This window comes from Pteropus alecto, unplaced genomic scaffold (assembly GCF_000325575.1).
Source record: "Pteropus alecto unplaced genomic scaffold, ASM32557v1 scaffold42, whole genome shotgun sequence".
NCBI classification, from domain to species: domain Eukaryota; kingdom Metazoa; phylum Chordata; class Mammalia; order Chiroptera; family Pteropodidae; genus Pteropus; species Pteropus alecto.
The window spans coordinates 810,218-828,059 of record NW_006434825.1 but is presented as its reverse complement, the minus strand read 5'-3'; the positions used below and the strand labels follow the sequence as shown (position 1 = coordinate 828,059).

Below are 17,842 nucleotides of genomic sequence, written 5' to 3'. Positions count from 1 at the left end.
AATTAAGCATTCATGTTAGTTTTATTTAATTTGAAGCCTCAGCACCTTAGAAAATCACCTAGGATGATTTTGCTGACTACCAGGAACTCCGAATCATTGATATGCTTTGGACCAATTTGGTAGACCATCCATATGGACCAGTTTCTTCAGCTTTGTTTAATTTCTGAGGGAGAGATTATGTTAAATTCTCAACTCTACAAAGTGTTCCAAAATAGCATTGTATTCTGATGTCCATTTCAGTAGATAATCTAGTCAGGTATGTCCTAATTTAGAAGTGCCAATTACCTCCATGAGCACACACATAGCCCTGTTAATGGGTTTCTCAGAGGAGTTGTTGCATTTCCACTGGAATTGGTCCTGCGGATGCAGTGCAGCTGCAGACAAGGCATAGGGATTCTCATCAGCTTGTTTGATCCAGAGCTTGGAATTTAAATGTTGGAGGTTTAGTTATTTATATTTAGCTCTGAAGACATAAAATGTGAATAAGTCAGTTATTACAGTTATTACAGTTATTACAGTTTGACGTTTTCAAACTTTTTCTTTCAAAGACCTGTTCAGGTCCCCATTCTCACTTTTCAGTGAAAGCTTTGATTTTTCACTTTTCCTGTTAATTCGAGGCATATTGGAGGCAGAGGCCAAACCAGTCAACATTCGGATGTTAAGTGAATCAATGTTAGATAAAAGTATTTAGAAATATGGCAGCTTACATTAGTTTTGCTTCTGTGTTACAGGATCTTGGAAAAATCATTTTGCTTCTGTTTCTTGGAATTCAAAATATGGAAGCTATGACTTTATAACAATCTGGGAAGAATGTTCATTGAAGTAAAAGTGCTATTCTTAGTGAAATAGTTTTACGTTTGTGTTTAGCATCGAGATGCTCTAGACCTACACCACTGGCTTTAGGACACTTCGTAGCATCAATTTTGAGATACCAGCAGCGATGTCTGTACTCCCATATGTTCCAGCAAAGAGTGTCGGCCTGGACTTCGGTAGCTCTCAAGGGTTTAGATACATTCCCAGGTCTGGTGAGGTCCCCTATGACCTGTTTGTGCATTTAGAGCTATTCAAATTGGTCAAATTACCTTGAGTGAACACATTACACAGCAGAGTCTAGTGTTGTTGTTGTTTTAGCAAGAAAAAAAAAAGTTTAGTTTGGAATCATTTTAGGCTTGTAGAAAAGTTGCAAAAATAGAGTTCCCATAAGCCATTCACCCAGCTTCTCCTAATGTTAACATCTTATGTAACCATAGTACAGATGTCAAGCCAGGGTATTTACACTGGTACAATTTTATTAAGTAAACTACAGACTTTATTTGAATTTCACCAGCTTGTCTACCAGTATTTTTTCTCTCTGTGCTCCAAGATCTAATCCAGGATCTGACATTGCTCTCGGTTATATTTCATTAGCCTCCTTTCATCTATGATGGTTCCTCAGTCTTTCATGATACTCCCGAAGATTATTGGTCAGCTTTTTTATAGGATGTCTCTTAATTTGGGTTTGTCTAATGATTTCTTGTGATTAGGCTGTGGTTGGGTATTTTGGGCAGGAATACCACAAAAGTGTGCTATGTCCCTCTCTGCACCACAGCAGGGAGAATGTAATGTCGCTACGTCTTATTACTGGTGATGCTAACCTTGATTACCTGGTTAAAGTGGTGTCTGTTGGGTGTGTCCACTGTAAAGCTGCAGGTTTTTTCCCCCTCATAATTAACAAATATCTTGGAAGAGAGAATTTGAGAATATACACGCATGTTTTTTCTCCTCAAACTTTCACCATAATTTGGCACCTATCAGTAGACCACCCTGCAGTGGTTATTACTATGGTGTTTGCCTAATGGTGATTTTTCTATTTCTCTCATTCCTTCTACATTTGTTAATTGTAATTCTGAAAAGAAGACCTGTCTCTTCTCCCTATTTTTTTTTAATGGATGCAGTTATTGATATCAGCATAGACTCATAGATGTTTATTCTGTGAGTTATAAATCTAATAGCAGCATTATTTTGTTGTTCAATTTGTTCCAGCTCTGGCCACTGGGAGCTACTTCATATCGGCTTCTGTGTCCGTTTGATATACCCCATCCTTTTTCAAGCACTTTCTCTCTGGCAGGCAGTACAAGGTGCTCTAGGCTCATTTTGTATTTTCTGTCTCAGCTGTGGAATCACCCACTTCTTCATGGAGCCTTGGCTCCTTTTCGTGGTTATTAAATTGATTTTCAACAGAAGTGCCAAGGCAATTTAGTAGGGGAAGAAGTCTTTTCAGCAAATGATTCTGGAACAACTGGATATCTGTATGTGAAGAAAAGGAGTTTGACTCTTACCTCACACCATACTCAAAAATTAACTTGAACTATATCATAAGACCTAAACGTGAAAACTGAAACCACAAAATTTCCAGAAAAGAGCATAGGAAGAAAATCTTTGCAACCTTGGAGTAGGCAGAGATTTCTTAGAAGAACACAGAAAGCATGAACTATAAAAGAATAAAAGGATAAATTGGAATTCATCAAAATGAAAAACTTCTGTTCTTCAAAAGCTTCGATTAAGAAAATGAAAAAAAATCTACATTTTGAAAAATTTATTTACAATACATGTATCTAACAAAAGACTTTTATCCACAAATATAAAGAATCTTACAATTCAATAGTAAGACAGAAAACCCAATTTTAAAAATGAGCAAATCTTTAAACAGACATTTCCCCGAGGAAGATATATAAAATGGCCAATAAGCACATATAGAGATGTTCAACATCGTTAGTCTTCAGAGCAATGCATACCACTAATATGGATAAGATGAGCTGGCCCTGATGCCAGGTAGTTGGGGTTCTCATACGTCGTTAACTGGAATGCAGAATGACACAACACTTTGGGAAAGACATTTTTTTCTCATCGAGTAAGATGTACCTTTAACCATATAACCAAGCAAGTCAGTAGCATAAGTTCACAAAAAAAGATTTGCACTCTAATGCCTAAACCAGCTTTATTACAATAAGCCAAAACTGGATGCTGCCCAAATGAGCATGAAGAGATGAATGGGTACACCAACCCTGGTGTATCCATATGATAGACTACCACTTAGAAATAAGAAACAAATTATTGATGCAGGCAACAACATGGATGAATCTCAGAAACATTGTACTGAGGAAAAGGAACAGATTGAAAAGCGCATATTCTTTATGATTCAATATATAGGACATTCTAGGACAGGTAAAACTAATACTTGTAGTGACAGGAAGCAGATCAGTGGCTACCCAGAAGTAGACTGCAAGGTTGAGATTTACTGGCTCAATGCCTAGTACTGTTGGAGGCTCACCAAGTTTCGCTGTCCCCATTAGTCTTCCCAGATGTTGTGATCATCCTTTGATTTTCTTAATTTTGTCCTTCTGTTTGTTTTCAGGTGGATCTATCTTAATGACCAGAATTTATGCATCCCTGCCAGTTCCTCTTTTGTTTATGGAGCTGTACCGATAGGAGCCAGTATTTATGTTATCGGAGATCTTGATACAGGTAAGAATGTTATGGCGACTTTGTTGGAACAGTTTCCTAGTGATTCCAAGGCATGTTGTCTCACCTTTGCTTATTCTCATGGTTTAGGTACCAATTACGACTATGTGCGTGAATTTAAAAGAAGCACAGGCACCTGGCACCACACTAAACCACTCCTTCCATCTGACCTTCGCCGCACCGGGTGTGCAGCCTTACGTATTGCAAATTGCAAGCTTTTCCGCCTGCAGCTTCAGCAAGGCTTATTCCGTATCCGTGTTCATTCACCTTGAAGAGGAAGCAGAGCAGAAGCAGAGCTTCTGACCATGTGCACCATAACATGGCTTTATGTGAGGGGAACAGAGATGGCAGCCGAAACTTGCTCCGTGTGCCGGGCTTTGTATGGTAACTCTAGTAGTTTTATAATGCTTAGAAGCTTGAGCTTCAGCTCTTGTTTGGGAGAACATGTAACTGTTGAAAAACTACCTGGGAGGAATCAGTCCTCCAGTTAGATATGTCTATAGACAAATGGAGGCTAGTAAATGTCAAAAGGAAGAGAGACGTGGGAATTGGTATAATGTAAAATATTGAAGTTAAAATACTAAGGTGCATTTTCCCTGAAGGGAACTCATTTCTGACTGCTAACATGCACCTGGCTTTGGTAAACAAACAAAAATTCGTATATGCAAATCAACATATCCAAACATACCAAGACTGCTTTTCTACTGCACTTGGAAGGAAATATGCCTAACCATGCCCAACAAATTAAGGTTTGTGCCTAAAATATTAGATTGGACTGTATGCCAGCTAGTCTCCATTTACTACTAGTACTCTGTGCTGATAATCTTTTTAAAACTATATTACGATTAATTGAAACTAAGATAAAATTTCTATTTGATGACATTCTATCTTAGTATGTAAAAACTCAATGAATAAATGAGTCAGGTTGCAGCCCTCATGTGAATTCAAGGGAAGTTGCTAACTTCTGTGTTAATGTAGATTAAGGTACGTCTTGCCATCATTTCTGGGGTAGTACTCTTGGAGTTGTGAAGGATCTCATGCAGCGCCACTCTTCCTTTTCAGTCAGAACCATTTTATAAATATGAGGATATTAGCGAGTAGGAGATTTTATAAAAGAAAGACCTGAGTCAGACAAATAAAGGTCTGTTGTGACTAAAAACAAAACAAAAACAAACTGTCCAGACAAAATATAAAGGGATCAAAAACTTTTAAAAATAATCTGTCTGAAAGCACACAAAGTCTTGTTTACTACTGTTTAGGATTTGAAAACTTGTCTTAGAATGCGAACGTGTTAAGAATCTAGTCTTTGTAGTAGAATTTTCTCAGTGCTGTTCACTAGTAAGAGTTTTAGACAAATTACAAGTAAAGTTTGGCCGGTAGAATAAACTACCTCAACTTAATTTCATTCTTTTCATAGTAGAGCAAATTAATCTTTTCCTCCTTTCCTGCCTTTCACTCCCATGCCAACCCAATCTACTCCACTTCCTATTGGGGGAAAATAAGTCTGTCATTAGTAGCATTTATCTTGTGAGATATTTTCCATTTGAAGTATACCACCTTAGTGTGAAATCAGGGACTTCAAAGTGCTTGATTACTTCATAATTTGAATTTTATGCAATATCAGATTTCTAATCAATTTAGTATAGAATTCTTCATTTTTAATTGTTTTCTACAGCTTTCTTTCTCTTAGAATATGGCTCTGAGAAGCAACGTTTTGTCGTAATGATTAATGTATAAGTGTATCCTTTGGTTGTAAATTTTGAAAACAGGAATTTCTTCTAGAAACTTCTTCTATGGAATGTTTGCATGCTGTTAACATGCATATGAAATGTCACTTCTGTTTTCCCACCATGAACAGAAAAGGGGGTGAGCAGTTTTTTTGTTTGTTCGTTTGTTTACACCCAGTAGAAGTCAACACAGTGCTAGAAAAGTTGCTGAAAGGAGCCTTGCCATGGGGGTTCTAAAGAATGTTGTCTGTGGCATGTTCACTCGCTATTCTGGCAGAAGATTTTGGTAAAAGAAGGTATGAGGTTTTTATCTTCTCTATCAGAGGCACTAGGCCAGATTTGCCCCACATTCATGTAACACAATCAACTTTGATCTGTAAATCAAAGCGGGCCTTTTTTCTTTGTATCTTGTACCAGTCAGCTGTTGTCTGCACACTTTCCCAAAGATACTTTGGATATCTTTTAATCAAAGCAAGCTATGTGGCCACCTCAAAGAAAGAAACTTTGGTTTTTGTGGGTTTTTGTTGTTGTTTTTTTTTTTACAATTAGATATTAGTTTTAGAGAAAGCAAGTTGTTGAAAAAGTAAATTTTCTTTAGTAAAATATCTTGTGCAGACATAGCCTTGGTATTCAGAAGCTGCAGTTGGGGTACATTAAAGTAGCAACTAATTTCTTATTAAAGCTATGACAATCATCTATTCTCCTTTTTTTTTTTAATTTCTGAAGTTGAAAATTCTTCCCAGTCTACACCAGGCCTTTTCAAGGAGACAGTTCATTGTTTAGGAATGAATGGGTCCCTACTGCAATATTATCAGTGCCTGCAGTACTTGGTCAATTCATTTTATAAAGTAGTGTTTTGTTTTTTTTTTAATTCAGTTTATTGACACTGTAGCTGCAGAAATTAGGAAATTTTTTTTAAATAAATTTGCCACATAATATGGGATGCAATAACCAACAAAAGCTGCTAAGTGCCAAACTTATGTTACTATATATAAATTATAAAAATATTATGTTGAAGTATAGGGATGTATTTAATGTTATTGTGTCCCAAAATTAATTGTGACTTTTTTTGTAAATTAGTTATTTCAGTACTTTGAAATAAATTTTAACTCATTTCATGCAGGTTTGTGTTTTAACATTCCACTAATGCCTTGAAACATCTTTTCTTGATAAATTTTTGATACTTCTTTTTCCATAAGGCACTTTTACCAGGTGTATGTTGGAATTGGTGGCTGAGGATAGATCTTAACATTTTTAATATAACATCTTTGGGGGAAGTGCAATTTATTTTCATTATTCCACCACAGGAAGGAAAGTTGTCTCAGGTTAGAGTAAGTGAATAGTTAAAGGATCTCTCCTATGCTACAGTCTAAAGTCGGTTTGTTTGCTTGTTTTTGTTTAACACATCCAAATGTAGATTTTTCAAAGATTTAAGTATTTAAAATGAAGTTTTTTATTTTTTTGTGATAATGTTAAAGTGAGGGAAAAGTGTGATTGAAATGTGTGTGTGTGTGTGTGTGTGTGTGTGTGTTTGCGCGTGTGCGATGTGACTTGGTAAGTCTGTATATGTTTACTTTTTGAATTGTAGTTCCAAACTACATATATTACTGTCTCCTGGTGCTTCAGATAAATTCTTGAGCCTGTGGCCCTTCAGTTTATACTACTGTGTTAAACTCATGTTGAGTTTAAATATTTAATATATTTGTAGTTTGTAGTTAAGTTTTACTTGGTGTTTGCATTTCTTTGCTTTAGTGGGATTATTACCAACCAGTGGTTGGTATGCTATAAAGATTTGGCCTGAGAAATTTCTAAACTTATTGTTTATTTCATTAATTCATTATTTTGCTGTGAGGAGTTGATAACTAACAGTAGGCTTTTTTCGAACTGTAACAACCAAAAAAGAACATTTGGGGGATGTTGGACAGCACGTAGTTTGTTATATTGCACTACCACTTTAATGCTGGCACTTTCTTCAGTGGTGCTTTAGAAGTGCCTTTTTTTTATCATTTGTAAGTAGAGGAGAGGTTCCCTAGGCAGTGTACAGGAAATAACATTCTTTATATTGACATGGTAAAGATAAGGCTGTCTTTGCTATGGCACCTCAGTTACTCATGGCAGTACGTGAGGTTTTTAGAGAAATATGTTAGCTGCCTTGGTCCATTGGGGTTTGATTTGGTGCGTTCCTACTTCAGCGTACCAAACCAGGGATCCCAAAAAGTTTTCCAAGGAGTGCTAGAAACACTGCAGTATTAGAATGTTAGCTTTCTTCATTCAAGAGGAGGCCTCCTGTAGTCAGATGAAGAAAACATTTGATTATCTGGGGGAAAGAATGAGGTGGCACTTTCATTGCATCGAGTTAAAAAGTTCTGGGACCCCCTCAAAAAGCACCAGTGGAAGGGAAGGGGGAGGCTGCTCTCATTCAGTGGCTGCCCCTTGAGCCTGTGAGCCTTGGGGAGCCGGTGCAAGGAGACTCTGGTACAGAAAAGCCTGCCCTGGGTTTAATCAACAAACGTTTATTGAGTGCCTACTAAGAATTCTGCTTAGATCTCTGGGGAGCTTAACAGTGAGGCAGATGTAATACTGTCCTCCTTCTAGATTGTAAACTCCTTGTGGGCAGAGTTCCTACCTTAGTCATCTGCTAATCCCAGTGTCTAGCACACAGTAGACAGTCAGTAAATGTTTGATGAGTGAATATGGTATGCTTGTGATCAAAGTGATGTTCTTCACAGCACTGAAAAGTACTCTCTGAGAGTGACTTATCTTGCTGGATTTTGAAGAGAAACTTTGTACACAGATGAGCTGGCCTCATAATAAAGAGTGGGAAACTAGCACAGAATTTAAAATGCAAAGTGCCTGACATATGTGACATAGAACTCTGTGGTCTCCATATGTTCTATAGGATTTTTAAGACCCTGTGCTCAGCACATCTACTAACATTTATCACATTTACTTTTGGGTTTTATTTATTGCTTTTTATATGGGGCTCAAAATCTTTTCCAGAATGTTCTCTTTGATGCTCACATCTCTGTGATGGTGCAGTGCTCTCCACTGGACAGAGAGCAGTCTGTGAGGCCCAGTAGATGCAGCTTCCTTCCCCACTGCAGATGTGAGTAGAAACCAAAAGCAGAATCCAGGCCTTTGGATTATCGTTTTAACCATTCAGCCTATTAGACTATCATTTAATTTTCTAGGCATACAAGGATTTTTGTAATAATACAATCATCATTTGTGGTACAACTTAAACCCCTAAATATATTTTTTGCAAGTTGCACAGATATAAGCTGAAAGATCTTTGGTTTTCTTTGTCGATTAAGTATAGAAATTTTAGAATTAAAAAAAAATCATAAGAATAAAAGTAATAAGTGTTTGTATGAAAGAGAAACTGTTGTTATGTTAAAGAGCTAAAGCTTCATTTATACTTCCCTTTCTTGCCACATGTAATCAGTGAGGGGCAAGAAATTGTCTTACAATGTTGAAGAAAGTGTTTTGCTAGCTTTTTAGTAATCCCTGCAGTTTTCGTTAGAGCTGATTCAGAAATCATAGAAATTTGTGGTGTAAAGAAGAGGAGTGACCCCTTGCTCATAGCTGAGGAGAACATGAACTCAGGTTGAGTTTGTCCTGCCTACTGGCAGTGAAATCTCAGTAGTATTCAACTATAGACATTTTTTTTTTTTTTTTTTTTTTTGGCAAGCCAGCTGGTAACTTTTTAAATGTTTTGCATTTTTTAGAAGTAAGTCTGTTATTATTTTAATTTTAAACATATCAACTCTGTCTCATTGAAAAGTTTCATTTTTGTTAAATCTGAGGAGCTCAGTTATGACTGTATTCTTGGTCTGATACGTACCGTTTAGGGAAGTTTGATGTTTTTTAATTCAATCATTGAAGTTCTCTAAGTGCTTGGATTTTTAAACTTCTTCCTTTTCGAACATCTAATAACAAACTCTTAATCAAATATCTAAAACAGCATTGCATAATTATCCAGCGACAAATGTCTGTTGCCTTCTCTTTTTTATTTTGGGGCAAAAACTAATCTTTTTAAATTGCTTCTCCCCTGAAATTTGGGCTAATTATAATTTTTGACATTAATGTCCTTGCAGCTTAACAAAGTTGTTGTAAATTCTTAAATCACTGTGATGTGAATTAGAGAAGTTCTGAGTAGGAGGAGGACAGCCCACAGAGTCTGCTACACACTGCATAAGACGAGCTGGAGGAACACGAGCTGATTAATAGGACCTGAATAAATGGCCACTTCAGATAATTCAGACCCCAAGTTGATGTAGGTTTATCTTGCTTTCTGGTTGGTGAATTATATTTATTAGAACTTCACTTTTAGCATTTCATTTCAAATCATAGGTTTTTAAGTACTTTATTCTATTGCTCTTATTCATCAATTACAAAAAAAGTATATCTTAGAACTTTGAGTTATATTTTTTTCAAGCTAAACTAGTGAACTTGGTTCAAATATGACTATATGTAGCTTGCTTTATAATATTTCCTGTTTAATTGGATGAGAATTACATGCACTTATTCCCTTGTTCTTTGTGTTTATAGGAAAAACTCTGTTCTCGACTACCTCATTATGTAGTGTTGTGCTTGATCCCCTGCCAATTTAGAAGAATTCAACACATTCTGTCCTTTAACAAAAGCCTGGAAGCAAGCAGTAAGCGGCCTTGAGGAATACAATTCTCTAAGGCGTATTTTCAAATTTTTTTTAATAGGCACTTTTAATCAGGGGAACAATAATTCTCCTAGAGCTGCTGCAAAATGATTACTTGAAACTCAACTTGAACTTTAAAGAGTCTTTAAAAGACTATGTTTTCATAACGTAGAAAAGTAGTATATTTAGACCCCACTGCTATGTAAAACAGAGAGCTTAATTTCCATCCTTGTTAGGATCAGACAGGAAATTTTGCTATGGGCAGTTTGACCCAGTGTTTGTAATTTAGACGCTTGGGGCTACTATTTTCATTTTCTATAAGGTGCTATCGTGAGCAGTTTAAGGATCTATTTAAGTGTATTTTCATGAATTTATTTCCCAAGAATCTTTTGTTTTGATGAAAATATTTGATGAATCTAGGCTCATTACTAGAGTCTACTTCCCTTTTAGTTCTGATAATCTGAGATTTTCAAATGAAACTCTGAAAGGGTTTCCTAAGTGCATGGTTGAGGTGGGAACAGCATAGAAGTGCATTATACTTAAAATCGCAAGTAATCAGATTTGTTCTGTGTCAGTGGAATGTCCCCACCTTTCTCCTGTATGTGCCTTCTCCATGTGGCACATGTGGGCTCTGCCTCCCTAGCATCTGTCAACTTACCTGGTCGGTAAGTTCAGGGGAGCTGTGAGGCCCATCGAGTAGACAGACCATCCCTTCCAGGTGTGATTTCTTATAGGAATTACCCACTATCCCTAGCATCCAGAAGAGTTATGCTCATTCCTGAGAACAGCATACTAGGAATAATTTATGTACCAGGTAACACCTAAAAACTTAACCATCCTTATGTGTTAATAAGATGTCGTTTTTATCCTTGTGCTTTTTAGAGGGCTTTTTAAAGGGTTCGCTCCTGGCAGTAGAATGACAGAGATTCTCCTCAGATGACAGCAGGACAGTACCATGTGGATCTGGCAGCAGGCAGTGAGACATTTCCTTAAGTGGTTCCCAAGAGAACCAAGGCTTATTGCTTAAAGCCCCAACCCGTATTTTAATTATTATGAGGAAAACATCTGTAAACATTTGATGTACTTTCCCGAGCAAACCTAGTGGTTATAAGCATGTGTGGGCTTGTGGTACCAGGTGCATGTGGGTTTTAAAAGACTTCCACCGCTGTCGGCTTTGTGACCTTCAGAAGCCCTTTAACCACGAAGCTCAGTTTCCTACTTGTGGAAGCTGGATAATGGATATTTGTTTACCTCTTAGGGAGGCCGTAAGGATTCAGTGAAGTGATGGTGAGAACTTGGGCTAGCTGGTGCCTTGCACACAAATAGTGGTGGTGGTTATAGCCTTAGAGGGCTGTTAATTGCCACTCGTCTCAGCCTCTAGTCATTGATTATGGCAGCTACTGTCGGGTAGAGGCTGCTCTGCGGTCAATATCCCTGGCCTTCATGCTTTCTTCAGTCTTGTGTCTGCTGCCACACGATATACAAGTAAATGTACATTTGTGTCAATAACATTATTTACTTTCTGGACCTATGCCACCACTCTCCTTCTACTTCTCTAAAATTTAAATTTAAGGTGATTCGGATGGCTGAAACATCCCAAAACATGTGTTTAGAATAGTTATAAATAACCCTCAATTCAGAGTTTGGCTAATGAAGCCCTCTAATAGTACTTAACACTGTTTACCAAAGTTGGAATTTTTTCCCCTAAAATATCAAAAGTAGTAAGTAGACTGTACTGGTCAAATAAACTGGATATTTTCTAGATCTCTGTTTGAGATCAGTAGATCTAAACTCTGCTTTCTTAACTTGGATGCAATGCGATGTAAAACTTAAAAACAAGCAAACAAACGAAATTTGTTACTAGTGCTCGTGTGTGTGCACACGCACGCAAAACTTTTGCACCTTCAAATAAAGAAGGGTTATTTAACAAAGTGATACAAAAATGAACTACTTGATGCTTCTATAATATCACTTCCTTTCCGGTTTAGATTATGAGACTGGTAGATTGATTACTCTGTGATATGCCCTGTTTATCTTTATTTCAATAAGACATTTGATAGTCATTCTTGTTATCTTTGTAAACTAGAAAAGGAAGTAGAAAGAGGGTTGAAAGGGCTGAGAAATAGATTGAAGAGCCACACCCAAGAATAGATCCTTGTCAACATGGACTGAGGTATTCTAACAGTTTTCGAGCTTAACATTTTTATTAGTCACTTGTATAAAAAAAATCAAAGGCAGAGAAAAGTGCTGGGAGGGATTAAGTGTTGGGTGTTAGGGTCTGCAGTGCTCTTTACAGTCAATTAAGATGACTGAACATAAAGTCTTCTGTTTAGGTCCAGAAAAGATGGTTCCTAATTGAAGAAGAAGAAAAGCGGGAGGGGGATCATTGATAATTTGAACATAAACCAACTGTTTTAAAAAAGTCATAGCACATGTGTGAGAAGAGGTGTGCTAGCTAGAAAAGTCTGTTCTGCTACTTCCATCCATGCATGTGCTGCATTGCTAGGCCTCTGGACCACTGCATTTAGTTGCCAGTTCCAGGCACCACAGTTTGAGAGACCAGAGTAAGTCTGGAGGCTACCCAAAGGATGACAGCTTGAGTGGCAGGCCTGCTAGAAGCTGTAGCAGGAACCTCTGAAGGCCTGAGGCTCTGGCCTGTGGAGAAGCCTTTAGAATGAGCAGATGAGTGAGCTCCAGAGTGCCTGGCTCAGGCCAACAGGCAGAAACTATAGAGACAGAATTTTTTGGACAGTTATAGCACTTTCAAATAGAATTACCCTGTGATAAAATGAATGCCTTCTGTGGTCCTGAGCGCTCGTCTCTGAAAGCACTCTCACGGGCGACTCCCTACAGCTGTGACTAGGTCAGTGAGAGCATTCATGCATTGTGGCAGGCTATTCATTATGATCTCCAGAGCTCCTTGTAGACAAGAGGTTTGTGAACATTTTAATAAAAAAGAAAAAATAATAATGTTTGTACTTTAACTTTTACATTATTTTTGAGGAGGAGAGTCTTTTCCTTTATCCTATACTCTCTCCCATTCTTTCCTCCCCTCCTTTCCTCTCTCCTGGCCACTAGTTCACGGTCTCTTGATTGCGGCCATGGCCAACAGCGACAACCACCTTCAGCAGAACTTTCGGAACTCTATTTCTAGAGATTCCCTAAAACCGCATTGTCACTAGAACAGTGATTCTTGCTTTTTATATACTTATTGTTTTAAATCTCTTAGTACCTCTGTAGATTTAAGGAAGCTTATAAGTAAAAATCGTATCCTATCCTTTGAGAAGAACTTCTCAAGGACTTGATTCCTCTCATGGTTTGTCTGTCCCTCCTCTGTGAAGGCCCACTGGAGCCTACTCCCAGGTAAGGAGGGAGAGGAAGGGCACCGCCACTGCATGTCTCTTCCTGACCCCACCTGCTTTACGAAAGATGTGCCCTAAACAGGCAACAAGCGTAAGCTGGGATGGGCACCCCAGTCCTCAGGAGGGAGCCGTCTGTGTTTCTCTTACTTTTGTGTATGTGTTTTCTCCCTGTTTCCTAGTCGTCTTTACTTATTAATAATCTTTTGTTTGAACCAGCGTTGTTTTTCCTCCCCGTGTCCTATCGTGGCCACTCAAAGATACCGCTACTAGGTGGACTCTGAGAAAACGGGCCCTTCCCACAGCTGGCACTGCTTCCTGTGCCAGTTTAGGGACTTTAGTCAAGGTGGAAGAGGTTATTTCGGTAATGTTTTTAAGAGTACTCTTTTTACACACTTTTCTTGGCAGTCGCATTCCCACCTTGCCCTCTGTTCCTCATCCCATACCTCTCCCAGCTTGGTTTTATAACTGCTTGAATTATGTATTCAAAAAAAAAAAATTAAAAAAAAAAAGCTTAGTTTCCCAAACCCTTAGCCTAACAATATGTGTCGGAAAGGCATTCTTCTGAGAGTCCCTGACCTGGGCTTCGTGACTAGCACTTTCCACAGCCAGCACGCCCTGGCTGCAAGAGAGCCAGACTCGTGACCCAGGCCCGGGGTAGCTTCCCAGAGTCTGCACTGCTCTGCTCCTCTTAGGTGAGAACCCGGGAGGCCTAGAGCCTCTCCCCATCTGAGGTATCGCCAACGACATATCTGTGGCTCCTTAAGCGACTGTAGACTAGAAGAGCTTCCTTGGGGCCCAGGTCGGCCTCACCTTCCGCCTACCCCGGAAGCCCTCAGGGCTCCAGATGCTACACGTACTACCTCAGCGCCAGCCAGCAGGCACTGTGCAGGCAAGTCCTCCGAGTGAGGTGCCCGGAAACTGGCATAAACAAGCTGTCCTGTGGCCGCTTGCCGGCCTGTGCGGGTGTCCTCATGTGGGGTCTGTGCTGCACCGTGCTAGCTGGCATTTGGTAGAGCAGAGTAGGCCGTTGTTTCCTTTTCTGTTCTTTAGCTCTGATTGAAAAGCACTCCAAACCGTGTATAGAATAAGAAATTAAAATTGCTTGTTTACAGTAAAAGAGAGACCTTTTCATATTTTTTTCTAAAGGATTTTTGCTTCAGAAGAAATTCCAGAAAATAAATTTGTTATTATTAATCTAACATATGCGCATCGAATTTAACTCTTTTGCTTTGTAAAAAATGATGGAGGCTCTAGTAAATGGGACAAAGGGGTATGGTCAGCTTAAGAACAAACCTTCAGTTTCTGTGGGTTTATAGCATTGTCTGCCTATGTGAGACCTCAAAATGCAAGTTCTACATGAAAACAGCGATCACCCAAAATCCATGGGGTAGATAATTTTATGGCGAGAAATGTGTCCAAGTGGTCTCAAGTTGAGAGAAGCACAGGCTATTTAGCAAAACTTGCTTAGTAACTAGTTGGTGGATTTTTCTGCCGATGGGACCATTTCATTTTGACTCATTTGTAACACAGCTTTTGTTCAGTTCCTCACCCTGTACCCTTCCAAGTCACCAGTGACATAGTGATACTCATTTTGTTTTTAATCTTACCATTCATGAATTGCGACAATCAAAAAAATAAGTGTGGCTTCGGTAGAAATTTCGAACAACCATTGCAGCCAGTTCTGCAGTATATATTAATAGAACTCTGCATGATCAGCTGATTTAACAAAAGTACCTCCCTTCTCTACCCATTCGCTCCCATCCTCATCAGAAGCTGTATTGCAGAAGCACCTCACGCAGGCTCTGGCGGACTAAATTTTTATCACTGTGTTCCTGGTGACAAAGATGTTTGTATCCATCTGTAAATGAGATCCATCTATAACTCATAAACATGTAGATCCGTTTGTTTTCTACCACTGATGTAGGTCTTCTGCTACGAGAGGAAATGTCAAGGGAATTCCTTAAAACAGGGTTGAGAATTCATTCTGACTCCCGCACTCAGGGCCGGTCTTCACCGTAGGCCCTGGTGCAGTAGAATGGCCAGTGTCGCTCCTATTGGCTGATGCCTGTGTGGTACCAGGTGCCAGATAAGTGACAGTCACTCTTTTCAAGAACCAGTTTTTAGCACACTCTTGATTTGTCATTTTGTTGCTTTTAATACCATAAGGAAAATTTTATAAATATCATATAAATGCCAAATTGCCAAAATACCATGTCAAAATTTATCATGTTAAACACAAATCTTTGTTTAATGAGCCTATCTATATTTTCTGACATGGTACATACAAAATAGTTTTTAATTTAAATCCTGCAGCTTTTATCATCTAGTAAGAGTCCAAGTTGAGAAGTCTACTTAAGCATGTATTCAGATTAGGTTGTATTGTGTGTGATAAAGTATCCTGATCTTTAAAGAAATATCTACTACTGAAAAACAGGGATTTGCAATGAAAAATGCAAGACATTATGAAAGACATTATACAGAGAGTTCAAAATATTTGAAGTACCAGGAAGTTGCAACTTACAAAATTGTACTCCCCAAATTCAGTAGTGTAGTAGAGAAATTGTGTTAATGTGATTACATTGAAATGTCATGTCTCAAATGTCCTGTGGTCCAAATGTATTTGTTCTGTGGAGCAATTTTCTGTTTCTTTGCCGGTATGAAATTTAGCAAAGTCAAAGTAATTTTGAATTAGTAACCTTTCTTACAGAGTTGCTTTATGGTTTACAAGTAATACTGACACAAAAGGATATGTTAACTTTCTTAAATCAAGTAGCATGCACTTTGTTTACATGCTTCAGTTTATTGTGGGGTGACGGGGCGTCGATCCCCTTCCGTGAGCACAGGGCTTGTGCTTTGGGAACATATTGCAATTGTGCTGTTCTCTTGTACCAAGGATCAGTGAAAGTGTTTTTATCTTTTCTATGTAGTTTGTATTGACTGGATTTTATAATTGTAAGAAAACAGACAGAGAGTGTTGTATTTTGATCTGAAATTTGTGTACGGTAAAGTAATTTTGTGTTAGGTATTGGAAGTTCATTTAAAACTTGAAATATTTTCTAGAAGGGTACTGAACAAAATGAATTGTCTTAAAGCTGTTTAACCTAATAAAACAATTTGATGAGGAAGGCATTCTGATTGGTTCTAATTTTTACAGTGGTTCCTGCTAAATTAGCATTATCATTACGGCTTGACTTGATTTATGAATGGAATATTGTCTCTTTTACGCCACCGCTTAAGTGGTTTGGGTGTCAGCAACCCGGATCCTGGCTCCTGATATGCTAGGATAAACTCCTTGGCAGCCATACTGGGCAGTCACTGCCTCAGTGTCTTCCAGCCCTATCAGAGTAAGTCTCCACGCTCTCTTCCTCCCAAAATGGTTTTGAATTTCCTTTCCTCAGAAGAGAAAAAGAAATTAGACTTAAGAGCAATAGAGGACCTTAATGTGAAGGGTGTAGTTATATATTGAAGAATTCTATCTGTGCAAAATAGAATTTTGTATCATTTCCTCTTGCTACCATAGTGAAAAACGATAAACCTGCAAAGACAGTAGTGCTAAAAAAATAATGTCAAAGGCAGAGCCCCACTGAAGGTAAGGGGCAAAGAGCTTAGAGACTCTACTAGTAATGTGATACTTTACATAAGCAAAGTCTGCTGGAATCACTCCTGAAATCACATGAAGAGAGGAAGAAATGGGATATTCATCTTCAGTCATATAGCAGGGCATGATGGAGGTTTGGAAGTCGGTTTTAATTTTTTTCTACCTTCCATGGCAAGAAGGTTATAAGGTCTGCAAGCCTTTTTATTTTGGGGGAGCGAGAAGGTTGCTGTGGAACACTTTCTTTTAACAAAGTCTTAGTGAGAAACCCGTGCCCAAGACGGCTGGAAGCAGAAGGCCATGGTTGGAGCTGTCAGAGCCTGAAGCTCCGCCCAGTGACGCCCAGGCCTCCCACCAGCAGCCCCGAGGAGGCCTGGCTGTGCCCACCCACCCGCCGGGAAACCGTGGCAGCCCGCCCCCCCCAGTGCCTGCGTTTCTTGTCTCTGGATTCCTTGTCTGGAGGGCGAAGGCAGTAATTCCTCATTATGTGAAACCAGTGCTTTCACACTAGGATGGCTACAGCAATATGATAGTACAAGAATATAATATAACAACAACAATAATAATAGAACAACAGAAAATAAATGTTGCCGAGGATGTGGAGTAATTGGAACCCCCATACATTGCTGTTGGGAATGTAAAATGGTGCAGCCACTGTGGAAATCCATTCGGTGGCTCCTCAAGTTAAACATAGTCACCACGTGACCCAGCGATTCCAGTCCTAGGTGTACATACAAAAGAAAAATGAAAATAGACTCAAATAGTGGTACACGAACATTCATAGCAGTACTGTTCACATTGGCCAAAATGTGGAAACAACCCTGTAAATAAATACCTGCCGATGGATAAATGGACACACAAAACACGGTCTGTTCACACAAATGAATATCATTCATTCACAAAAAGGAAGGAAGTGCTGACACGTGCTACAACATGGATGAACCCTGAAAACATGCTGAGTGAAAGAAGCCAAACACAAAGGGTCACATATTGTAGGAAT

General features: G+C 38.7%; 1 protein-coding gene across 1 annotated transcript in view; it reads left to right on the top strand.

Moving 5' to 3' along the window:
• Window positions 1–16,372, top strand: part of GAN (gigaxonin) — a 56,802-nt gene extending 40,430 nt beyond the window's left edge. The window contains exons 10-11 of the mRNA XM_015587768.2: window positions 3,395–3,504; window positions 3,592–16,372. Of these exons, the coding sequence (XP_015443254.1) occupies window positions 3,395–3,504; window positions 3,592–3,773 (292 nt within the window). The 3' untranslated portion in view covers window positions 3,774–16,372. The remainder of the gene's footprint in view (window positions 1–3,394; window positions 3,505–3,591) is intronic.
• Window positions 16,373–17,842: the final 1,470 nt, after the last annotated feature.